The sequence below is a fragment of the Vanessa atalanta genome, chromosome 3 (genome assembly GCF_905147765.1).
Source record: "Vanessa atalanta chromosome 3, ilVanAtal1.2, whole genome shotgun sequence".
In the NCBI taxonomy this organism is placed as follows: Eukaryota; Metazoa; Arthropoda; class Insecta; order Lepidoptera; family Nymphalidae; genus Vanessa; species Vanessa atalanta.
Window position 1 is genome coordinate 4,752,404 of NC_061873.1, and position 27,566 is coordinate 4,779,969.

General features: G+C 29.9%; 1 protein-coding gene across 1 annotated transcript; it reads right to left on the bottom strand.

Annotated features, from left to right (window-relative positions):
* Positions 1 to 1,039: 1,039 nt before the first annotated feature.
* On the bottom strand, positions 1,040 to 26,307 carry LOC125076995 (ubiquitin-conjugating enzyme E2Q-like protein CG4502). The gene is made up of 6 exons (XM_047688763.1): positions 26,241 to 26,307; positions 8,509 to 9,164; positions 3,275 to 3,467; positions 2,852 to 3,053; positions 2,300 to 2,546; positions 1,040 to 1,951 (listed from the first exon to the last, which is right to left on the bottom strand). Exons 2-5 carry the CDS (start codon positions 8,637 to 8,639, stop codon positions 2,311 to 2,313), a joined length of 762 nt encoding a protein of 253 aa, XP_047544719.1. The 5' UTR covers positions 8,640 to 9,164; positions 26,241 to 26,307; the 3' UTR covers positions 1,040 to 1,951; positions 2,300 to 2,310.
* Positions 26,308 to 27,566: the final 1,259 nt, after the last annotated feature.

The following is a 27,566-nucleotide window of genomic DNA, read 5'->3' on the forward strand; positions in this document are numbered from 1 at the left end:
ATAACAATTTTGTTGATGTTCAAAAGACCATTTTTCACAAATTCATAGTGAATATCATAGAATAATCAAGCTCTCAATCAATTATATTGTGTTAATTTTCTGTCAATTGTTGATTATTTGGCTTTTTTCCTGTAATGGTTGGAATATAGTATAAAAATGTATGTTCATATTCATAAAGTCCTGGAGTAGGAAGGACAAAGGATATTTTATTTAGTTTTAATTTATAAACTATATCTAATTTATGCCTGCTAAACCAGTGACAGCACTCATATTAATATCTAAAATCAATATTAAATAAGTACTATACAATAATCTTGAAATAATTGTATTTAAAAAAGGAGAATCACTTCTATGTTTAAAAATAAAACAAAGTTATTCATAAATTTTTCTTCTTACTGGTTTGGATGTTTGAAAAGAATACAGAATATTTTTATTTTGTAATGAAAATGATTATAACTTAAAACATGTTAGTATTTCAAAATTAGTCACAGATTTCAAATAATTTTGCAAACAAATGAATAAAAGTAAAAGCGAACTGAAGACTGCAATTGGGATAAGAGATACCAACATTTTCAAGAAGCTCGAATTGTGGATATATTTAGACGCTGCAGAACTGAGAGCTGTTGCATTTGAAAATGCTAATCCTTCCAATGATGTAATAATAAAATCTTATATACCTATGTCTAAATCAAAAACATTTATATTCATAACTAATCTATATTTATTTAGAAGTAGTAAAATTGTTAAAATCTCATATATACTAATACAACTTATATGATTTGATCATTTTTTAAATTGCAATTATTCTTTTGATTTTTGGTGTCCTATTCTATCTGCTAAAAGTAATTTGTGTGTCCTATTTGTCAATATGAGTCGGTTTTTATTTGTTGCTATTATTGTATATTTCTTTATTAGTACATATCTTCTACACAAATAAAATGTCAATTTATAGCGTAAAGAATAATTAGTATACATAGATTAATAAGGAGGAAGCATAAAAAGCAAAGACCATTTTTGGAATTGAGCAAGAAATTTATTACACTCATAACATTGTACATATAATCTTAGCTAGTCAGCTATCTGTAATTCTGTACACAGCTTGCACTGAATTGTTTTACATAAAAATAAACATCTTTGGTATACTAAATTCCACAACATCAATTTAGATTTTAGTTAATAAAATCTTATAAACACTTACAAAGTTGCCACAACAAGCTTACAATTTTTTAAAATGCTACACATTTCAAGAGCCTACTATTTTGAGCATCGAATAAATTTGCGGCTTAATATAATTATTATTAAAATACCATGTGGTATGTATAGAATTCACACATTTTTAAGGTTTTCAAGTTTTTAAACAAATTTAAAACTTCTACATACATACCACATCTACAAATATTTTTTGTCAAATTTCTTTTAATTTAGATAAGAACTAAGTGACATTGGGACGGACACATTTTAATTAAAATTTTGAAACTTTATAAAGATTGTCAAAAGTACACAATTGTACTACATAGGGTAAAAAGAAATTTAAAAATTGCGATGCCAAACACGAAACCTACCGTGTCAATGAAAAAAGCACATTAATGGAATTAGAAGGCGGTATCGAAAATTTTGAAAAAGTGACACTTATGATTTTAGTACTTTTAGCACATGTGTAGTGTAGGTTTTTGGCACATAATATTTACAGATTACATACATTAATCATCTATTAAAGTGAAATCCTTTCAATTTCGGTTTTTAAAACGCTTAACGCTACCTTCATTCCCACCATGTCTTGAATGTAAAACTAAGTACACAAGATATTTTTCTTTGTACCAAGTAATAGTAATAAAATTAGTATTTATACAAAGGAGTTTATCATATTTATAACTAAAATTGTTACAATTATTAATCCATTTAATTATTATCTAGTAGAGATCCATTCTGCATTATAGCTGATAGTCATAACCTGAAAAGAAAGATTGAAATTCAAATGTTGTAGATATATACCTATTCATTTTAATCGTGCCTTAAAACGGTGGTCTCCCACCGTTTAAATACGTTTACGTAGTTTTCATTCAATTTTTAAACGTTTCATCAAAAAAGTTTCATCAAAATTGCTCAGTATCTTTTGCGTAATACTCAAACAAACAGTTCTACATTCTTAATTTGAATGTAGTAATGGATTAATCATTTTAATTAACTAATGTATAAAAATTTTTATACATGTATACTATTGTATAGGATATATTTATTTTGATATTTTTCAACAAAAATTATAGAACTATCGAATATTACCATTATAATAATTCAATACCTTGTCAACGTTCAACCATCTGAAAGTGCCGGTGTGACCCAGCCATATTTGTCGTGTGTCTTGACGAGCGAGCGGAAGGCCTCCTCCGCGCGCCTGCGGGAAAACTCGCGCGATGATCGTAGAGGCGCGCGCGCCACCCGGCCTTGACCCTTGACAACGGATGCGGCGAATTGCATTACGACTGCTTCTACAGTATACGCAGATGCCCAACCACGTGGTGTCAGCAATTCCATGCAAATCGCTCCACCTTTAAATATGTAACAAAAAAACCTTTTTACTTTAAAAATATCATCATTATATTTATAGATACATAATATATCGTATCAAAGTTTTTATGAGTACCCTTGGATATTCATTCAGACAATTTTCTTAGTTTCAGTTTTTGTCTTAATTTTAACAAAACAAAACTTTTACAACTTTAATAAATTTTTAGCATTTAGTTATATCTAACTATGTTTTTATAATAAAGTTTAGAAAATGGCATCTGTATATTATACATAACATATATTTAATGGCTGTGAATAGATGATAGTTACATAAATAAAAAAATACCTTCCATTACAAATCCTTTTTCTATTCGTGGTTCAATGACCCGCATAAAAGGTGGTGCAAAGGGGAAATTTTCGGGGAATATCAAATGCAGCAGTATGTTAGGTATGTTTAGTTCCCGCAGATCGGACGCCAAATCGCTCTCGGGATCAATCTGGTGCAGCCGGACGTGCCACTCGAACAAATTGTCATTAACTAGTTCCACCTGTTTATATAATTAAAAGGTTTTTTTATTAATCTAAGAGTATTTTTGTATCTTTTATGTTTAATACCTAACATTATAATATTTTAAATTTCTGTTATTGCATTCAATATTAAATTAATATACAATAAATATCTCAGTTTATAAACAAAAGTAGGTAGAACTTATAAAAAAGGAAAATTAATCTTCAATACAACATTAATTATGTATTTTAATTTACTTACTGTAAATATCGGGTTTGGTCTGTGATCTTGTGACCGCTGTATTTCTTTAAGTTCCTTCATAAGTCTGCGTGTTCGCACAGCAGCTGCCCTCTCTCGTACGTCATTGGCGCCTCCAGCTTTTTTCTTTGAGAGTGTGGATGCTGTAGGGCTCGATGGTAAGCTCGCAGCTGATTCAGCTGGACTTACTCCGTCCCTGTAAATTATTCCAATTAATTTAAATTAAATTGACTGCGTATTACTAGATAATAAAATAAAAAACTTTATTTTAAGATCTAATCAAATCTCTAGATACTTCAAGTGAGTTCTATTTTTACGTATTTCTTAACTTTACGTAATAGATTTAGCAATCTTGTCTATAGTATCGAATATTTTCCTTAATGTTATAAATCAATACTCAATGAAAATTTACATCGAGTCACGTAACATAGAACAATATGTATTTATTATACAACATAAGAGTGTTCTATCAATTGCAATGTATTGTAATGTTTGTGAAGAATGCTTTGGATCGATTATTACATAAAAACAATATTATGTACTGATGTGAGATTTCAATTTCATTCGTAGTTTCATTTCTACACTAAAGATTAACATGTAAATAAATTAAGCGTTATTGTTAACCTTCGACACATTTAAAATGCGAAAGCATTATTTACTCGAAAAAAGTAAACGGTATAATCATCAATCATCACAAAGTGTCAAAACAAAAGTATATACTTGTGGGTCTAATGGCGTTTACTAGTTTACAGGTAGGTATTAACTAAATATGTACCTACAAGTCTTTAAACTGGGAGTCATTGCAGCCGGCTTGTCGCTCCACTAATAGCCATACTGATAGTGTATCGCAACATAATATTATGCGACAGACAGCTTTCTCTGTGACATTATCGATGTAAACCGTTTAGAATACGTTGAGTAAAAATTCTTGTAACGGGTTACGTTATTTTTTTTTTCTTGAGTTATAATAATATTATACTTAACTTTTTTTAGTCATCAATTTTGCTATTTTAGTAGAATAGTGTGAGCCGTATGGAAATATTGCAAGACGCTGGTTCAATGCCGATTGGTGGATATATTTTAATCACATAAAAACGAAACGGTGGCCCAAATTGGTCCCTCGATCTTCGCTTACGATAATTGTGTCCTATCTATGCTAATCTATCTAAGCTTTTAAAAAAAGCTACGAACGACCCGCCCTCCAAAATATATAATGTATATTATTATGTTATATTTGATGACTTAATATAATTTAACATGCTATAACCATTGGAATAGTAAAAAATGTAGGTGCGCCATGTATCAACTTAAAAGAATTACTTACTAAAAATTGATATATATACTAGAATTGTGTTTTTATTTATTGTTTACAAATTTACCATACTATATATATAAAAAAGAAGGTAATAAATAATCCTTTAAGAATTGGGCCCCATTTGTTGTTTAATGGTACTATGCCCGAAATTTTCACGCAACAAATCGAGAAAAATTGTACAGTCTCAACTCAGTCGGATAAATGATTTAGGAAACGCATACGAAACAAACAAAGAAAAATATAAAACGTTTAATATTAACGTAGATTGTTTCATCATATATCAATCATTCAAGAACACAACTATGTTTTAGTTTACAATATTGGCTAAAATTATGAACGTATTAAGTAGGTATATACAAAAGAACGGAATGTATTTGACATTCTCTCATCTCAAAAGCCATTGATTTGTTTCTACGTATGTATCTATGTATGTGAGACTATAAAGTTCTTTTCCGCGTTCGAATGACGCGGTGTTGTCTGTCACACATATCACAGTTATAGGCGGCCTCATACGTCTTTAGTAAACAAAGTCTTTGTCTCCTACAGTTTCGAAAACTAAGACGGAGCTGTTATTTGCGCTTCCTTGACACTGTATAATTGTGTATGTATATGTTTTGTAATGTAATGGAAGGCTTTTGTTGTTTGTATCGATATTTAAAGTAAAATAAGAATTACTGAAAAGGTGTTTGGGTCTACAAGCAGTCAGTCATTGATAAATAATAAGTAGATATGAACGCAATTATTTTTTAGTTCAGTTAAGTTTTTTGTCAATTTATAAGATTTTAAATTGTTAAAGTTACGTAGAAATGTTTATACCAAATGTTTATTTTTTCTGAGGTTTTCAACGTAATTATTTATTATCATCAAATCATAAGCCAAAGAGATACAATTATTTATTTGCGTAGAATCTTATTAAATTTTAACCACTACTAAATACAAATGAATGTAATAAAAAACGTCGTTTTTTTTTTCGGGATCAATATTATGAGTCAATATTATTTTTGTTTCTGTCGCTTGAAAGAAACTATTTATTAGGGTAAATACATATTTGGAGATTTAATGTATTTCTTTATTTAACATGTATACACCATATTATACTTTTACTAATTATTTATACAATATTATTACCCAACAAACAAAATTGATGTACTATAAAGCAACATAGACCGCATTTTTATTAAAATCGTGGGAGTTAAAATCAAAGAAGCAACATTAAAATAAAAGTATCAATATGTTATGGTTAGTCATAAATTGCCAGCTAAATCAGAAGTATTTTCTCTTTATCTTTTGTCTCTAATATTATAAATTGCAATAACGCCGTTGGATCATCAATAAACAAATAAATTAATCATCACAATAACTGATGTTTATTAAAACTACCTTTAAAACGAAACGAAATTTACGTTTTGCTTATTATTATTGTTATGGTAATATACAAAATTATACTAGCTAAAGGTAATATTTCAAAGGAAATTCATTTATTTGATAAATAGGCGCTTTTATTGATTATTTATATTTAATCTGTCAATTTATTTACTAAAGATTTTTTACTTACTCATATATCTATTTGACTTTGTATATTATATTTATATAACAAACTACTTTGTGTAGTCTATCGTAAAGGGTGGGAACATATTGCAGGTGCAAAATGACAATGCTAGAGATAGAATCATAGACAATATTTTACAAAAAAAAATCCACATATTAATGAAAGATTAATATGCGTAGTTCGTGTTGCTTTTATCTATTCTAATACTAATGATATAAAAGTGAAAGTAACTCTGTCTGTCTGTCTATTGCTCTGTCGCCCCAAACCACTGAACCAAATTTGATGATTTAGTAGGGATAGGGTATACTTTTTTGTGCCTAATATTTGACAACCAACCTCTAAAATGCCAGCAACGAAGGGTGACAACTAATAAATTATAATTTAACTATCGTCTGCATTAGTAAAAGATAAATAATCTTAGTAGAGTATTTTCTGTAATTATATGTCAATTCAGTTAGGTATATGAATTAAGGAACTAAGAAACCTAAACTTGACCAAACATAATCAGTCATGCTTTAGTTACACTCGATGTTATAAACAGGAAAAGTCCGTATATGGTTAGCAATCTTTGTTTAGAAACTTGCTTGCTTGTTGTATAAGTAGCAAAGAGTGTAATGATCTAATCGTTAAATTGATTGGTTATATTTTAGTCTCGATTAATATCCTGGAATTATTTTAAAATCTACGAATAAAATAATAAATAACGAAAATTTTGAGAAATCTTAGAAGTATAACATATTTATGCTTGATTCATTACTGTCTCCGAAACGAACATTGAAGAAAATAAACAGAACAGAAAAAAACGTCCTTCTTTATTTCATTTTATGAACCATGATTTCGTTTTATTTAATTACAATAAACTAACAATTAAGCATGAGTGAAATTAATTGGATTGATCTATAATGAAGTCAGCATCAACTGGAATTTATGTGTATAATTTTCTTTTGTTTATCAGCTTCATTATTTTTTTTACTTTCTCTACGTCTATTTGATACTTAACTTACAAACGAATGCATTCAAAATGACTCTGCTAAAAAAGTACATTTCTAGTTATGAAATTATTGATAAGAGGTATTTTCTCATACAGTACATGTATAACGTATATAATGTAAGTATTATGTATCGAACAACGTGTGTGGGCGAGCGGACTGGCTCTATCGACACTTCAATTTGAAAGTGTCATTAGCGAGTTACGTCAAATAAATGTTTTAACAAAAAATAAGCTTTTATAAAAGAAAATTACAATTTAAATTATTATCATAAAAAAAGAACTGGGTTTTCGAGGTGGAATGTAATGAAACGCTTTAATTATATCAGCAATTTGTACCCAGATTTTTTTGTATTGTGTTAAAACATTTAAAAGTATGTTCTACGAATGTCAATTAAAGATTTTTTTAAATTGAAATGAATTGACTTATAATCACTAAAATTATACACTTATTTATGTAGTCTTTAATATGGAAATTTTATGCGATTAGATGGAGTGCTTTTCAAGACTGTGACAAGATTTTAGCCGTTGGTACTAGTGTCTTATTAAGTTGAATATTTCAATATTAAGTGATTTTAGAAATGTATCGTTGAGTCAAGAAATGTGTTGCAATAAAAAAAAACGAAAAGAATGCGGATTACATATGCATGTACTTTGTACAGAGAATGTACGTGCAATGAATATCTGTGTGTGGCTGAAAGTTTTGTTCTTTTTTCTTATAGTGCATGTAGAACTCGTAGAGGTACTATTTAAATATATAAGCAATCCCAAGCGTATTTAATCTTATTTAAAGTTTTTAAACTGTCGTTTAATATAATTTTATATCCTTAATAAATAATCGTTGTCATGAAGAAATTATTTGCAAAGGAGGTTTTGATTAATTTTGTATTTTTTTTTTAATAAAGTCCGATATAATGTTCGTCTTAATAATCTATAATATATAATGTATATATCCATAAAATCTAAACAATTCAGTTCAGTTCAGATTTGTTTTATATAATATATGAAGTAATGGTGATGGTTAGGTTTTTTACTGTTTTCTTTTATACTACAATCATATTGCCACATGCCATCAAGATGGTTCGCAAATGTTGCAAACATAAGATCGTTTTTTCTAGAGTATTAACAAAATAAACTTAAGAGAATAAGTATTAAATTACTATGCCTAAAGCCGCTACTGCTTGTTTTATTTGATTTTGACCTAAATAAATATTTATGAATACATAATTCATTAGACGATAAATGTAAAGTTACCTACTTTGGGCTATTGATAAGTTAATTATAATCTCCTATTAAACATATTAAGAAACATTTAACGGCGGTATACATTTTAATATATACTATGTTGTAATTTATACAAGTATTAATAAAATATTAGTTTTTACCTATGTCGACGAAATAGGCCGCGCCTGGCCGGCGACCCACTCGGACCGGCTACTTCGTTGTCAAGCTTCTCTGGAGAGCGAAACAGCTTCCGAAAAGCTGCTGCTACCTTTTCTTTGGACCGCGATGTCATTTTACACTATTTATTTCTCACTATTCAGTCCTCGATAGTGCACTGTTACAAAACTGTTATCACTCTTACGATTTGTTTATTTTAATGAATAACAGTTCACGTCACCGTGGATCTATCAAAATGGACTTACTTATAAATTTCAAATTTAGAATTTGAATTTATTTAGTGAACTACCAGCCTGTATTCCATTTATGCTACTTGAATTGCATTGTAAGATTTTCACTCCCTCTCGCGAATTGCAGTCTCGCTGCGTGCTGCGGCGCACGTGCGACTACTGGCGGAGTGAGAGCGCCGATGAAATCGAATCTTGGCACAATGAATGGAAGAGGTCGGTTATCGTTCGCCTGATGCGCAGTGTACTGGGCGGTGGACGTTCTTGTGTCACTGTCATGACACAAAGCGTTCTGTACGTTAGCGCATACCGAGTTACACCAAACTAGTGCGTTACTCGTATGAATGAACCAGAGCTTAGGATTGATTGTGGTTTTTTTTGCAGCTTGCGTGAATTGCACGGATGGCCTAGCCCTGAAACAAAGGAAACAAATTTAATTTATGCTATTCTTTGCTAAGCAATTAGGTCAATATTATACCTAATTAATTCTGACCGTGAATTTATTTGTTTGTTGTTATTGATGTAATCATTTATTCTTTTTGTTAATTTTTTAATAATGCATGAAGTTACTGGCTACAAAGAAAAATGTAAAATGTAAAGAAATTATCACTAATTTGAAAAAAATCTTTCCGTCCAACGTTTACATCAAAACGTTTTAAAAGTGTATTTTACTGTGATAAACTAAGAATAAAACAAAGCCCTAGATAGATAAACATTTCTTTCCAAGCACCTTTTTATTTACGTCCCGGTTCGACCTTGGCTTGTCCTTCGCAGGATGGAGGACATTCAGCGAAGCCTACGCACATTGGCAAATTGCCCGATCCTGTTACATCCCGTTGGGATTATGTGTATTCGTTTTCCTCAGCTATTGTAATATTATGAAAGCCTTCGACAGTAAATAAGCTATCGGTTACGTGTGCGGACATAACCATAGCTATAACTAAAGATACGATGCTAAGGGATACCTTTATGTTGCTTTTATTAACTACTAGATATGGGTGTTATCGTGGAAATATCATTAGGACTGCTTGAAAGGACTTATTCAATCATTATTTTAATGTTTACTTTAATACATAAATTATTTTATGCCTAAAGTTCCTTCGTGTATCAATCATGTTTAGGTAAATTCTCATAGTAGTTTCTAAAATGTATGCGATCACATTTTACAAGTCAAGGCGAGAGTTGCTAGAACATGTGAATTTAAGTCTAAGATTGTAAGATCAAACTCGTGCAAGGGAACACAGAGCTGATTAACACCACAATTTTTTAATATGTACCTGTAATTAATTTCCGGCTCCTCGGTGTAGGAATATATATCGAGGAAGCCCGCAAGTGTCGGATGAATAGGTATCTGCTATATAGTAGTGTAGTGTATCCACTATTCGACAATCTGCATTCGAGTAGAATGCTAGAAAAATCTATTCACCCACTCAAGAGGATTTTGTTCAGCAGTGAGATTTTTGAGGTATTATTTAATGGATTTACTGGTCTTTATCTCACTTTTCCATGAAGAAAGACAAGATTTTTTTTTTGTTTTGCTTTTTAAACGTTCTCATTTGTTTATATAAAAGTATATATCATAGTATTAATATCAAATATTTTTTTAAGAGTTATGTATTCAATGGTACTCATTCAGTCATTTTCGGGTCATGTATGCTATGTGTGTCAAGAGCCCTCGTCCAATACACTAAGACTATGTATGTTATATAAGCCATAGCGTAATGTTGTTTTTTACTTAAATGGAACTGTTAACTGACGTGCTTTATCTATGATCAGAAGAAGGGAATTGTTTTCGAAGATTCAGGAATGGAATGAAATTCTAATTCAGAGAAAGAAAAATAGACGTATCTTTTAAATATGGAAAGAAATGGTTGCCCATTATTATTGCTTATAAAACAATCAACTATGCCGTTAGGAAGTTCAAAATTATTTTATTAACGGTTTAGAATGGAGTTGAGATGTATATTATGTTTAGGTTGAGGGCTCTTACCACCATCGACGTTCCTGCTCTTATTGAGCCCCGTGAAAAAAGTCGTGATCATGTCAAGAGACCAGAATGACTGAAGACTATCATTGTACGCCATATGTGTTGACACACTGGACCCGTCTCATATCAGGTAAATAGTTAAAAGCTGAAGCAAACAAACGATGCAAATATTCGTCTCGTAAACTAATTTATTATGTCTTGGTGCCATTTGTAGCTGAAATATTCTGACCTTGGAGTAATAGTGCAACTATTATAAAAAGTATTACACCTCGTCTTTTGCCCAGATGATTGATATATTTATGTGTAAATAATCGCATAAAAAAAATCTTGAGACATCATGAGATTTTTACCGATATCTGATAGATTTATTACCGTTTTTCATAATTTTCTTTTAAATAACAGGGAAAAAATCCTTGTTTTATTAAGATTACGTAATTTGTTCAATGTAAAATACTATTCATGAAACATTTTTAATTTAGACTGAAGTCCACATAGAAAGAAATATAAAGCGTACCGTATTTGAAAAGGCGCTGAGTCAGCGTGTCGGTATCGTGGTGATAATAACATAGCTGCTAATTTTGCCTCAGCCATCTTGAGCGAATGATGTATTGATATAATTTTAAATTTACATGGTTATTGGTTTCCAGTTCAACTCATTAGTCAACGTCAACTAACGAGACCTCGTTAGGGCGTGTTAGTTTTGTGGAAGTTTCGAAGGCTCTATGAGAAATAAATTATATGTATGTATATAGATGCGGCTATTTATTGGGGTCGATGTAGCGATTATAACTTTTGCATATCTAAGACTTCGGTTAGGATTTTTGTGTTCGAATTATGTTACTATTGTGTTTTACTATTTTATTTTTGAAAGAAAATTTAATGTTAAGGACTTAACTGTATTGAAATCTGAATATATTATTCGTTGAGCTTGACAAGGCATATGAACGTGATATTATGTAGTAATCTCAGAAGGTTCAAACGTTATCTCTTCGTATTCGAAATGGACGATTAAACAAAAAAAATTAAGGAGGTGGCTACAGTAAAATTGGACTATGCATGTGTAGTTCAGATAAATGTTGGTATGTTAGCCTACCTACTACAAAATATTGACAAATCAGCACGACTAAAACTGAACAATTGCATTGAGATTTCGGCGGTCTTTTAATTTTTTCTCCGATAGTAAATTGTGCAACTTTATCAGTTTGAAATTCGGTGCCTCCATTCATTTATACAGAACGATGATGAAATTATTCAATACTTATAAGCTAAATAACGATATGAAACTGATCAAGACTTTGAACTGAAGAAAGTATAAAACTGTCAGACCTGGCTTCATAAAAGGGAGTGACGTGATATTGAGATAAATGAAAAGCGAATTCTGCCGAGATAAGAACGTAAAGAAGGACGTGTGATGCGATGGGAAGTGATGAGAATGGATAGAATATGAAATCATGTTGAATATAAGGTAGTACGTAGGAGGAAGTTTAAAATAAATTCCGTGAGATAAAAGCTTACATGGTTTTGACATGTAATACGGAAGAATAAATTGTATATTACTAGATGAGTGCTATTTATGAATGAATGAATGAATGGCTTTAAAAATGGGATGCAATGGATTATGTGAGGGATAGTATGCACAAGAAGGGGTAACTGACCATATGACTAAAAAATTAGCAACTGAAAATTCCTATTGAAATCAGACCGATTCTAAGTTTGATTGGCGTTAAGTAGTAGTACTATTAAATACCCTGAAACGTCACGTTACGTCCCTATATGACAAAATATTAACGTTGTCACGTGCAATTGGCCTGTAGCAAAATTGTGTTGTGAAATCAAATTTAAATTGTCTAAACTCATAACCACGGCTCTCAACTTTGTAATGAGTTATACGAAATAGGTTTATTATTTACACTGACTTACGCGTATTGGGTCATTTATATAAGAGTCGTTTTGAATATGGAACCAATTAAACACTAGAAAATCTATTCTGTATTATATTAATTAATATAATATATTAACTTCAATATTTATCTTTATAAAATAATATTGAATGATATTTAAATCAATAGTAAAGTTTAAATGAAGTCGTTGATGATATGCGGAAATAATTCAGGGTGTTTTTTTTTTAAGTTTTGAATCAAGGCGTCGCTAAGTATTTTAAATCGAACGGTTCAAGTTGACGAACGACCACTTCGGAGGTTGGTTTCTATAAATAACTAATCTTTGCAAGATTTTTTTTTCTCGGTTAGAGATGATAAGCATCGTCCAATGCATCAAAATGTATGTTAGTTATATATTTACTTTTTGTTATTTGAACTGAACTTTTGTTACTGAATTCCTTGTACATTCGGTACAAGATTTTAATATTGCTAGAAAATATTGTGGCATAATTGATTTGATGTTATTAAAAAAAACTTTTGTTTCTTTACTCATTTTGCTAGCGATAAAGGCGTGGTTAAAATAGAGAATATATTCATACTACATACTAATATATATTAGTATCGGAGAAACTAATTTTAGCTAATTTTAATTGCGCGGATTTTATAAAAAGTATAATATCTTGAAATGTTTTTTATTATTATTATTATTATACATTAATTTATCCTATTTTCCGTTATGTATGAACTTAATATTTAATAAGAACTGAATAAAATATGGAGATGGAGGTCGTTCCATCGAATCACTCGGAGCATTGATGCGGATTAATTTTAAATGCGTTTCCAATATCGCCCAGGGGTCGAGTTGATGAGATTTTGTTTTAAATTTCACTTCAACCTTAAAACACTTTATGTCAGATGTCAGTATGCGATAGACAAATATACCCATACAGTATAACTATGTGTTTCCTGTGGATCTGTTTTTGACAAATTCATTTTTCGTTCAGAACCATTTAATTCTAAAATGATGTATAATTGGATAAAGATAAATCCGCTTTAATTTTCTCTTATGCATTAGTAACAAGAATAAGTCAAAGAAAAGCGAAGCAAGAGTTAAGTATACGTATATTTTTTAAGTAGATATAAATAAACCATTCATCGTATGCGTTACTGTATATTAATTTTGCGAAAAGTCGAAACATGCTGGTCAAAGGAAGTATTTGATAATCCTCAATACCCACTACGCCCCCTAAACGTAGTTATTTTTGTCACATTTGATCTCTTTATTTTTAAATAAACATTTTGTACCATAAAAAGTAATGGTCAATAATAGCCAAGGTAATGTTTAAAAACAAAAATACAAGTTAATTCTTATTATACATTAATAAGTATATAATCCAAATATACTTATTAATGTATAATTTAATAACACTAAAAACTACTTTACTGTACAAATTATATGAATTTCAACGAACTGAAAACTTTGAAAATTACACACTATGCCAAAGTGTTACTGAATAGTTCATATGACGTTTTGGACATGCTACAAACTTTTGTTGAAATTAGGTATAGGAAATTAGGTCATAGACAAGCGAGGGTTTTAAAACAAGCAATTTTCGAGGGTCGCGTCACTCAACACAATGAATTACGGACCGGATGTCTTCTCGAGTGTTCTGTCTTCCGATTAATATACACTTGTACTAAGGATAGGATATTTATTACGTGAATAAATTGGTATAATGGATTGTGATATGTTACGTAAGTCTGTATTGAACTTTATCAGAAAAAAAATATTCACAGATCAATAAAGTATACTGATGATTAGAATGATTGGGGAACTGATTTCACCATCCAATTCAAACCACATTGTACTCGTATTATATAAAAAGCACGAAAAACACCATATTCTATACATGACAATAAAAAATACATAATATGTTTTTATTGTTAGAATTTATGTTAGGTTATATATATCAATAATGTTTTTATTTATCTGTGCCCCAATCACGTGAAAACTGCTGAACGTACTGATATTAGACTACGACTATTAATTTTTTGAATTCCGTTGATCCTTCCCCCTTTTTTATTCAATCCCTGAAGCGGGCGGGTAATCGCTAGTATATGTATATAAATAAATGTAAAAATATTTACTCTGTTAGTGATTGGACTTTAGCTTTTCATTTGTACAATGTCTTATGTAAAATTACGCCTTGAGAAATACTTTCCTTTTTAGATATGAACAAAACTTATACCATATAATGGAATTGATCACAACTTTCTTAATAATCAGTTATATTTTTAAATGAATATAATATACAGAATAAGTCAAAAAATGTCTTACTTGATTACTATTCGTACAGGATGGAATTGAAAAACGTCTTTCAAATACGAATAGACCAAGCATAATTTGATATTCTTTATGTTTATTTCTGGAATCAATCAGAACATTTTTAATAACAGTATGAACCACAAATGTAATGTATGTAAAATGTTATCCATATATAACATGTATATGCAGTTTTGTTCCTTCCTCTACAAGAACACGGTGTACTCTAGTAACAACCCCTAAAAGTCCATACCTACATACATGTGAGCAGGCTTCATGCTACGTAGATATTTTAACAGCTATGCGGCGAATTTTCAAATTTATAATACAGCGTAAAATGTTCAGACTAGCATCAGGGTTGACAACATAAGTTTTATAAATTAGAATTAAGCATTTTAATTTGAGTGAAACTAAATGAATTCAAAATATTTTAACGTAGGATTTATCCTGCCGGCTATATCTTAATTGCACTGTATTATAAAAAAATCTCTTTAGAATTGTAGTGACTTTCAGCCTGCTATGCTAATTTTATTTATATTATGGCAAATTATATATGTTTATATTATGTAAATCACGTGATCAGACGATGGTTAAACTAAAATTTCAACCTGCTTCGTCGAAAACGTTGCAGTGTTTAATATACCTTACCTCGCTAACTATACGACTATGTATGATAGAAAACGCAGATTAAACACGATTCTGAAAGAAGGGTATACGTACCCCATTTTTACAAAAGTTTGAAGCCCTCTTTTTTTATTTCAAGTGCTTAGGTGCATGATTTTTTTTCACCACCTCACCCTTTCAACTTGTAGGCGCCCTCCGGCGGAAATGTTTCGTTCGTGCAATGAAAATGAAATTTTCATCGCTAACTCTATTCATTACGGCACGCCTAGACTTTTTACCTCCGTCATTAAATAAATTACATACATTTTTATAAAATTTACCAGGATAATTCAGACTTATCATAAAATTTTCTTTGAAAAAGATAAGTATTATTAGTAAATAATTCGAATTGATACACCTTACATTTATTAATTTGAAAATAAAAAATATTAAGAAGTTTTTTTAAAAAAAAAACTAATTCTTTTGTCGTAATTACTAAATTTGGAAAGATAAAATAACTTAAAATGAATTAACGACGTCAAATAATTTAAGTAGAAAGAGTATCGTTCTACTTAAATTATCGCTATAAAAATTGTACCTACACCAATTAATTTAAAACCATGTAACAATAACCAGTCGCGGGAATAATATCGTTAATTAATTTTAGATATTGGCAACAACGGTACAATTATTTGTAGGTATATATTTTACCAAAAAGTATTCACTAATTATTTTTCCCATAAATGTAATATCATTAATTGTCCGTTGACATTAAATAAAACTTTTATATAGGGCACTTTATCATAATAAAAGTAATAAAATATATGTATGATAACAATTGCAATACATCAAGTGTTATGATAGTATACTATTCTGGTCTCGATTGTATTGTACACAGACACAGTGACAGGACGAACACGCAACTTCCAAAATGAATTGGTATTTTCGTCTCTATTGCTAAAATAATAAAGGTTATATTACAAGAATGATTATCTGTTAACATAGTTATATAGTTGGTAGGTATAAAATTGAGGACATCGTCGGGGCATGCAATACTAAGTTAAAACGATGCTGTCTGCACGTCTGACGATATACGTAGTAGTTTTTTGTTCTTTGTTTAATATGATGTACAATATATCTACGTAACATAATACATATTTGGAACGTATAATATTATAAAATATAAGTTTAAATCATAAATAAGTAGTTATCAAAATTACTTTATAATATGTTGCAGTCATTTTGTCAATAATAAACACTTTTTTTAGGAAAACATTTTATATATATCTTTTAAATCGACGCCATGTTCAGAGAAATAGCAAATGCAAAGATAAACTAAACAAGGATTTTTTTAAGAAATAAACTTTTATCCTTTTCCTTAAAACCTCTTTTCATCCTCGTAAACTCAGTCCTTCCAGTTTTATAGTTAAGATACTAACAAAGGATTTTAGCACTCTCTTATAGGGTTTATATTCTTGCGCTAAGAAATTAAATTGAGATATATGGCTTTATACAAACGCAGATAACTTTAAAGTAATAAAAATTTAAAAGGAGAATTGAAAATGTGACTCAGTTCAAAAAGCATTTGATTTTTTATTACTTTTATTTATTTATTAATGCGTTTTTATTTACGATTAATCTAGGGTATTCTTTCATTATATCTGTAATTATAAAAAAATATAATGCCTTTCAGCAAACAATTAGTATGCAAATGTAAAAAATAAAGTTGATAAACGTATGTACATACATATTTATGTTGAATCTATTTGAAAAATGTAAAACAAAATGTTTGAATATTTACGAGGAATATACTAATGGTATATCTACTAGTTATTTCGTGGTGGTAGGGGTTTTTCCATCTGGGTAGGTAAGTACCACCAACGCATTAGATATTCTACTACCAAAAAGCAATAACTAGTATTTTTGTGGTCCTTTTTAGAGGGCGAGTGAGCCAGTGTAACTACAGGCAAAACAGACTTAAACATCTTAGTTTCCAAGGTTAGTGGCGCATTAGCGATTTAAGGAATGTATAATATTTCTGAGAGCTCTAATGTATATGGTACTAATACAGAAAAAGGAAATTTGAGTTGGTAGCCATTATTTTAGACGTTTTCAACGCATTAAATTTACTTTCCTAACCTATCCTAAATACTTGTTTTGTTAATTGTAGAAAAGCAAACGAACAAGAAATCTAACATTTAATTTGTGAATACAAAAACCTTTTAGATGTATTTTTTATCCCGTGTTTATAACGAAATGATTTATATTCAAATTGTATACAAACCAGTAATTAAAATGACAGATTTGAATACGACGCAACATCGTTAAGCTTAATGACATTAACTATGGCTATACCGAGCGGCGCCCGTTGACAATTATTGCTGTGAAGTCGCTACACCCCTATTAGGTCGAGACATTGCCCTTCTCTCTTGCCTACTACTATCATTACATCGATCAAATTATTGTAATAGATCCTGCTTCTCAAATCGCAATGGCATTTTTTTACAGTGTTACTTACACCTTTTCTAAATCTAAAATAATTTGTATAACTTTTTCTACTGAGCCTTACAAGTTAATTAAAAAAAAACTGTAATGTGTTCATGGTTGTTGTCTATACTAAAATTTACCAGTATTTCGCCACAACATGACTATCAACGCACCTCGGGTTCGTCTCTAGTCTGACTGAGTCGTTTGAGTGTTTTCAAATACATGTTCGTCTCATAAGTTTCATGCTGAATAATGTTTATGCCTAGCTCTAGGTAGTAACTTTATATAACTGGCTGCAATAAAAAAATATTTTATAAACTTTTTTATTAGTACATCATCATCTATGCTACTATTGTAGTAAGAATTAAGTACCTACCTCTTTATTTTTAAGTAAAGGTTTTTAATTTTATTTTCTTAACTATATCTATATCAAGTTAACAAATAAAATACAAATATGTTACCCGGCGTTTATAACTACATGATTATGATACGTTTAGTTTATCACGGTTAATACATTTCATATGATGACATTTAAAAGCTGTGAAAGTATTAGAATGTAAATATTCTCTCAAAAGTGACGTCAGAATAATGTACTACTGCATAGTCATTATATATATAATATGACTGAGAAATAAAATATTTTTAAACTATTTATTATCGATATATAAATTTAATATTTTAGATTTACTTCGTTCCGTTAATATAACGGTAGGTTTATGTAGGATAATTATGACTAATCTTGACTTATAGGATTAAAGTTGACTGTAATGATTACACTTATAAATATTATTATTATATGGATATTTAAGTAAATAGTGTTAAATAAATAAGATAAGAATAACTAGGGTAAATGAATAATTCAACTGAAATATTATATTATTTATAAATGTCATTAGATTTTGCCACATATTACGCAAAGATAAAAAATTACTGAATAAATTTTCAAAGTTTCGATTGTTCAACAAATGTCGGCAAACTAAAATCGAACTTTGCGTACTCACTATTACAACATCACTTATAAAACATAAAGTTACTGATATACATACAGTATCGTGAATGCATTCTTTTATTTTTGAAATAATTTTAAAAAATATCTGCCCATCTATAAGCAGGCAATTTCTATTCCGAGCGCGTCTCGTCCTTGTCGAGTAAAGTTCACAACCGAATGGGTTCTGGTTAGACAATAAAGTATTATCCATTTGATCGGTCATGCTTCTTTTTGATACCCATTTGAGGTTGATTAGTTACGTATATTTAAACACAAAACATTAACGGAATTACGCATAAATTCACGAAGTAGGTATATAATTTCCCATATGACAATATATCTAATATCTTTAAACTGTTCAAATATCACATAACACTTAATTTAGATAAATTAAATCAACAATTTGTTTGATGTTCGTTTAATAATACAAGTAACTCCAGTAATTATTCTGTATTTATTATTGTTGATATTAAACAGTTAATTATTTAATTGACTTCATTAAGTTACCTTTAAACAAAAACCAAAAGCTTTACCTACAAATTTAGGTATAAGGTGTGATAAGTTAAACAATACCTTATCTAAGTACTTATTTCCAATAATTATAAAGAGAGGGAACATCAACAAACATTTATTAGTAAGGCCGTTTTGGTATATTGAATATTTATACAGTCATATTTGTAGCTTAATAAACAGTTATTGTTGATATTAACATGGCATTGAAGGTCAGAATGTGAACGTTAAGACATTCCATAGCCGGTCATCTCGAAGTCCGAGCTTAGCTAACCTCGTTGTAGCAGTTAAGTGTTATAAACTTCGTGATCTATTCTTGCTATTTTTTTATCTTGCATTTTCCGTGATATTGCCAGCATATTGCTATTATAATACAGACTTTATGGACAAATCAGTAACTTTTTATGTATCGTTCTAGATTTAACGATTATTATCAAATGCTTCCGATAACGACCGAGACTGGCGGCTTATGGCTTATGTCGGTATATCCATTAGAATATTACTCAGGCTAAAGCTATTATCTGTGTGAGTAATAAAATTGTCTGCAGCGAGCGTAGGTAGGGTAAAATTGATAGTAGAGAGAGTTTTTTTGCAGGTCCGTCTGGGTGGTACCACCCATATATCAATTAATTTACCGTTAAACAATAATATTTTGCATGGCTGAGATCAGTTTGAATGGTTAGCTAGTGTAACTTTAGGCACAAAAGGTTGTGCATTGGCAAGTAATGCACCAAATAATGTTATTAATGTTTTAATAATGGATAAAATAATAAGTAACTCCTCCAACTCCTCGTATTAATTATTTTGTATTAGAAGAATATGTCAACTTCAAGAGAATATTACGGATTCAAACTAGAACAACCAGCATTGAACTTTCATGTCATTAATAATAATTAATGCATCTCGTGCTTGGCGGTGAGAGAAAACGTCGTTAGAACATCTGCATTTGTCGGAAAAAAAAGTTACCAATCCACAATGTAGCAGCTATGTGGAATAAGCTCCAAATCTTCTTACCAAAATGGAGAGGAGGTCTCGGCTACAATAGTGGGACTTTACAAGCTGTAATTTTTTTAATCATGGTTGACATTTATATTATTGAATAATAACGATGATAGCTTCCGAATAACTAACCAACTTCACAGTTAGCCGCATATTATTTAGATAAGTGGTAAATGTAGCAATGTCTGGCAAGACATCAAACAATGCACATAAAACCTTCAAGAAAACAGCTCTGAACTTTTTGTACATTTAAGTGCATTTTCTGCGAGCATTGGAGTCAGTTTTTTTCGGTTAATTTGTTTTTAAACTTTATATTTCCATTTTAGTGACGAGGGTAAGAAAGCTATTTGTCCGTGTTATAGCAACTTCAGTTAGCTTATTAGCTAAGTTTTTTTGGCAAGAACATTCTGCACTTATTATAGCGAAAACATAAAACGATATTGCAGTTTTTAATTAAGAAAATTACTTAGAAAACAAGCAGAAAGATCGATCGGTCTGCAACTACTGCGCTAATTCATCTTGCTGAAGGCGCAACGTTTCTTCCCATATGTTTATTAAAACTACTCATACTGACCTATAATCATATGGAATTTGGTTTATTTGGGTACTTCTGTTAAAATTACGTATATAATCAATAGGATTAGTATATCTTAAAAACTTTTCAACCTTAAACAAACAAGTCATATCTCCCAGAACGCTTCACGTCTTTTGGAAATGTGTAATCCAAGAGAACGGCAATTTTTATTTGCAGACGATATAAATTTGTAAGTTATTAAATAATTTATGATAAGAATTAGTACTATGTGTTAAACAATAATTTGATCTGGAGTTATCAGGAAGTGGGCGACGTCAGAAGCGAGAGTTAACGTTAATCGCTTGTAACGTCATAAAGAAATAAAACGAAAGCTGTGAAATGGAAACATCGGGGACAGTTTAATAATATTTTTTTTCCAATGTTCTGAACGTCAAAGCAAATCTTATAGGATTAAGTTTTAATCATCTAAATCTGTGTAGCCGTATTGGATTAATGAGCATAGAAAAAAATATATCTAATAACTCCAATATATTAATTTAATAATAGGTTACCATTGAAGATCTTCACTAAATGCTATCATCAGAAGCCTTTTATATAACTTTAGAAAGAGGAGAAATTGCGTGCTGCGCTAAATGTACCTACATATAATTTGACCATAAAGGGCCAAAAGGTAAAGAAGGTAATACGATATTTCTTCTAACACAAATAGTTATGTTGATTGATTGAAAGGTTGATATTGTTCCACGTGAATGTTACCTCGAACTAAGGCCGCTCGTTAATTAACATATATATTGACCGTCGGTTAATTACTAGTGGAGGAAGGGTAAACAAAAACGCAATCACTTTGTAATATATAAAATGTCAACACTCATATATAATAGAATGTAAATACGCACATGAGACGGTATTTCATTATTATAATAAAATGTAATATATCGCTACAGTTATTACAAAAGGTCGTCTGTAAAAATCTTGTACCTACTTTACGGAAAAGAAATAAGAATTTTCATATATTTTATTAATACTAGTGGGTCTCCCGCGATATTTCGCGTTTATTCCAAAGCATTTTTAGGAATTTAGAAACCTATGACAGGTTTTGTTGTAATTTCATTTAATTGTAAACTGCATGTCACTTATGTTCATTTGGCGCCAAAATGATGAAACCCCTTTTAAATATATATTTTTTAATATCAAATAGTACACATTAGTTCAGTTAAAATAGGAATTTGTTCAAAACAATTTACTTTAATTTCGCTGAAGAATCTTAATTTAATGAATTTTTTCTTCAGTATTTTTCTGCTCTCTAAAATTCATTTTGTTAAATCGTCACAACTTAATAAATTGTAATCAATAATCCTCTTTAGTTTTTTGCACATCTACGGCTGGAGCTTGTCAAAATGAGACCATAACCGATTTATTATATGCTAGATAGCTGTATCTTCCCATATTAATTGGGACAAAAATCGGCTTACGCTATTAATATAAACTATGGTATTCATATTATTTATTTTGTTGTTTCCATGGTAACTAATGTACATATTACTATAATACGATTGAACGACTAAAATAGCAACGATTTATTTGTTTTATTGTGGTATATTAAATAATAATATTGTTGTACAGCAATTTACCACTAAATAAAAATAGTTTGCAGATAAGATCGCAATTTTAGAATTCGCAGTAGTCCATTGCATTCTAGATTAACTATTTGTAGAATATACAAAAAGTTGCATGGGGTATTGATGTGAAACTAATAAATCCATTAGTCTAAGTTTGTCAGTTTTCTCCGTTTTTTGGTTTGTATGTGGGCTAACAACACCAGTTGCGATTTTAATGCTATTAAAATTGCTTGCGATTACAGATAAAATTATGATTATAGATTAATAAGTGTTTTCAGATTACAGATATACACAATTTTTATGAGATATACACAAGTTTTTTTATTGACAAATTTGGTATAGTTATATAAAATTTATTGTTATTATTGCATCAATTAATGATTTTAGAGATGTGAAAATAGCATGTAATATTAGTTTTATCGATGTTAATAATAAAATACATTTTAAGCTTTTTCTGCAAATAAATACTACCGTTTACATATTTTTAATAAAAGTATTTGAGCGCATTTCCTGTTATTTTCTAATTTCGCTTATTTTTTATCGGTTAACCCGGAGGTTTACTTTTGTCGATTATCGATTAATCGATCGGTATAGTCGAACAGCATTTGTTGCATATTGAAAATTTATGAAATAAAAAAATTATAACTAAAAGAAAGAGGACAAACAATTTTTCAATTTAATGATATAAATTTCAGTCGTTTAAAATTGCAATAGAGCAGTGAATGAATACACAAATATCGACCCGTGTGAACCCGTTATAAGAGCAACGTAGGTATAACAATATTTCGAAGTATAAAGCCTATTGAAAGACAATGGAATGAAATAACGAAAACGCTTAATGCCTTTCGTCAGAATTTCGTAATATGTGACAAATTTTATTATTTTTTTGTGTCTCTGAAAAATGTTAACATTGTAAACGTAAGAATTACTTCAGTCATTTGACGCAAAATCAACGTGCTTTTAATATAAGAAAGAGAGTTTATTATCATTTATATAATATAGTTATTGTTAGAAAATTTGCTTGTTAGTAGTCAAAATTACTCTATTCATATTTTGAAAGCTGAATTGGAATCACTTTCTCTTATTCTATTGAGTTGACATTTTACTTAGGTATATATTTATTTAATTTATTATTATTACAATTTCTTTTATTCATAGTATTTTTATACCACGCATAAATTACTAGAACGATTTTGGTATGTTTCTTTGTCAGCTATAACCCTATAATGAAACTTAAATAATAATATACATTATTTATCCTTAGCATTACGATTCAAGAGCGCCTGTGCGAATGCAGAGGCCTAACTAACTAGCTTATTAGTTTACAGTAAAATATAGCTAACCGTACCGTTCCTCAGAAGAAGCCCGTATAGTAAATACTATATACATATATGTTGTATGTATATAAAGTAAAGACAAAATATAAATAGAGAAGGAATTTATTCGATTGCTATAGACCCTGGTTTAGAAGGGAAAGCAGACAATAATATGTAAAACGAGTCACGCAAAAATGTAATAACAGATGTCTATCCGATTTCAGCTTTAGCATAGAAGTATTGGATTTAAGCCTGCCCTGTAATATGGCAAAAAAATATATATTAACTAAGCTCAATGTTCTTGGTGGTACGGCTTTGCTCAAGTCCGTATGGGCAGGACCCACACACTCAGCAGATATTCTACCGCCAAACAGAAATAATTAGTATTGTCGTGTTCAGATTTGAACTTAACTCTCGGAAAATGTTAGATAGGGCGTTACCAGGCATAAGGATTGGGATACACGGAGACCCTGCAAGATATATTTTATAAACAAAATGCACCACGTAAAGTAAGAGGTTATCATCGCCCACAGCGATTGGCGCCGTAAAAAAGATAAACTATTAATAGCGACATCAATGCGCCACCAAACTTGAGAACTAACACAACAAAAGCGGGTATTGCTGTTTCGCGGTAAAATATGTGATGAGTAGGTGATACCTACCCAGACGAGCTTGTACTAAGCCTTACATAGTATATATGCTATGTTACGGCAATAGCAAGCTGACTTTTTTTTACTGGCTTATAATAAGTATAAGCCAGTAAAAAGAAGTCGGCTAACTACTCGTCGAACTTAAAGTTTATTCATAAAATACGTACCCGAAAAAGAATTTAAAATATGTGCGCAGTGCGTCATACTTAATTGTATGAGAATAGCATTCACTGCAAGTTTCCAGTGCATTTTATTTAGACCAGTTTAATGTTTGTGTAACTGTCGAGAAGAAAACCAGTCCAGTTAATGTACTAGTGCATCTCTGCGGTCACCTTGAGTGAATGAGACTTCATTCTGCATTACATTCAACAAGCCGTTCTTCCTATCTCCAAGAAATAGCCTTGGAACGTGTTAAACTATTCAGGCCATTAAACCCCGAGAAAAACATTTTTACTTCGTTTAATTTAGATAAGTAAATAATCTAAATTTAAAATTAAAAAAAACTTGTGTTTTTTTTATTAAGCCAGCCATTTTCAAACCACATTGAATCGTATTTAATTTAGTTTACTGTTTTGGTGCTCAATATCATGTTGACTGACTTTTTTAAAATTCAGCTGAAGAGATTTAACTCATGCGTATTAACAGGTCAGGTTAAAGAGAAGCTTGTATAATGATAGATAATTATATGCTGTATAAATATAACGCATATATATACTGTATACTAGTATATAAAGTGCATTAAAATATTTTAGGCGAAAGAAAACCGAACAAAAGATAACTATAATGTCAATGGAAACAATGTGTGCAGCAACATGTTTTTAATGACTTCGAATAAGTTATTTAATGTAGTATTCATCTCCCAAGTCCATAACAAAATGGCAAGTGTTCATAAATACTAAAAGGTTTTGAGTCTTACATTCATTCTTCACTTTCTGTTCAAGAAAGATAAAGACAAAAGAGGGATAGTCGATAGAGTGACTCTACATTTTAAGCCATAAAATGCATTTTTTAAGCATAAGAATTGAATATACATACATTTTTATACATAAAAATTAAAGTGAAACTTATCCAATACGATAGTTTACGTATTTATAATAAATATTAATTTAATTTTCTATTAGAAATTCAAAAATTGTTATAATAAGTACCTATAATTATATAATTCCGAATAGTATGTAAATTAAAATATCTGACAAACTTATAACACGTAAGATAACGAATGGGTAAAACAAAACACAGTCGACATGAATGAATAAAAAATACACAAACGAGTAATAGTAAACAGTGATTAAAGTTAATTACCAAAATATTTTGTCTTCACATTTTATCTTTAATACTTTGTTATGATAACTAATATACATAAATAAATACGTTTTGTATGAAAATAAATTATATTTATTATGTTTGTATGAAGACTGGAGAGTAATAGAAAAAGTTAATTATGTAAATCATGAAACAATATTTATCTTTAATTTTTAATGCTTGGGACAATTTAAAATAACTAATATTTAAATAAGTATATATTTCTATAATATGTTATTAAGTTTTCAGTTCAATTGCATACTGATTAACGTATAAAAATATCCACTGACCTGTCGTCAAATCGTCGATAGATACTTAGGGGTAAAGTTGACACACGCGGTCAGCCACGGCGGAGGTCCCCGCACACTGAGTATCTCACATACGAGCCGCTAGAGGGAGTCTCTCTCCAGCCACCTCAGACCATCGATCCACCCTTCATCACCCCAACCCTAGACACTACGCCGATCTTAGTACTATAGGAATAAGAGTTATTTTACTCGACAAATGAAACCTCGCGGATTCCCTAGCGACCCTTGCTGACGTAAAACGCGTTGAACGAAGCTTAGTGACGCTGATTGCTGAGCTTTTTGTTTTTATGCACTGCAATACAGGGTTACGTTGTAACACTCTTGTTACATCATTTATAAGTATTTCTTGAGAAGAATTTCCTATAGATAAGGTTATCGTACGAGGGTAAATAAAAAAAATTAAACAAACAATGTAACTTTATTTCGTATAATAATTGATAATTTAATCACAACATTTTTCTAACGTTCGTTTCGTAATACATTATTTTATTATATGTATCTAAGTATAATTGACTGTAATGTCAATTTACGCGGGATGTGTGGGCGAGTTTCGGAACGCCCAAATTAAATTAAATTACAATTAAAAATTTATTTAAATTTACTTGAATATTTCACATATCAAAATGTTATAGTAAATTTGCATTTTCTAGTTAATTTCGTCGTAATTATAAATAATTACTATCAAAATTGTATAAATATAGTTTTCAGTGACAATTTTAGCACGCACTTTATTTGATTACAAATAAAGTATTTTTCAGAATTTTTTTATGTTATCAAAATCATAATTAAGATGTCAAGGCTCAATTCAATGATCTCTACAGTTCTCGATGATGACGTGACGATTATACGTCGGTCCCAACATTTATATTATCTAAATGTATTTATGAAATTAATATGATATGTTTTGTCGCGTAACGAATTCTCTCAATTTAAATATATAATTACATATATTAACATTAGAACAGTCATTTTTGAAACTCCTATATTTTCTACTTGAACAATGAAGTAAAAATTTACGAGTTTTAATTTGTACACAATCCTAATAAAACGTAAAAGATTCTAATTAAATCAAATCAGAAAAAAACATATAATAAATTAATTTATATATTTTAAAACCATTTTCTATTTACGACATTTAACGAAAATCGCAGTTTTGATTTCAATTATTCAGATTTAAATAATATACCTAAAACGAAGCAATTAGAAGCATTAAAAAAAAATCCACAGAATTTTAAATGCCATGATGAAATGTAATTTTGTTGTGCTCTAGATATCAATGGTACAATTTTTAAAATACAACGATTATAA

Coding starts and splice junctions, on each gene's coding strand:
- LOC125076995 (XM_047688763.1), bottom strand. CDS start 8,639: ATGACATCGCGGTCCAAAGAAAAGGTAGCAGCAGCTTTTCGGAAGCTG. Junction 3,054..3,274: donor GACCAAACCCGATATTTACA/GTAAGTAAATTA, acceptor TTATATAAACAG/GTGGAACTAGTTAATGACAA. Junction 2,547..2,851: donor AAAAGGATTTGTAATGGAAG/GTATTTTTTTAT, acceptor ACATATTTAAAG/GTGGAGCGATTTGCATGGAA.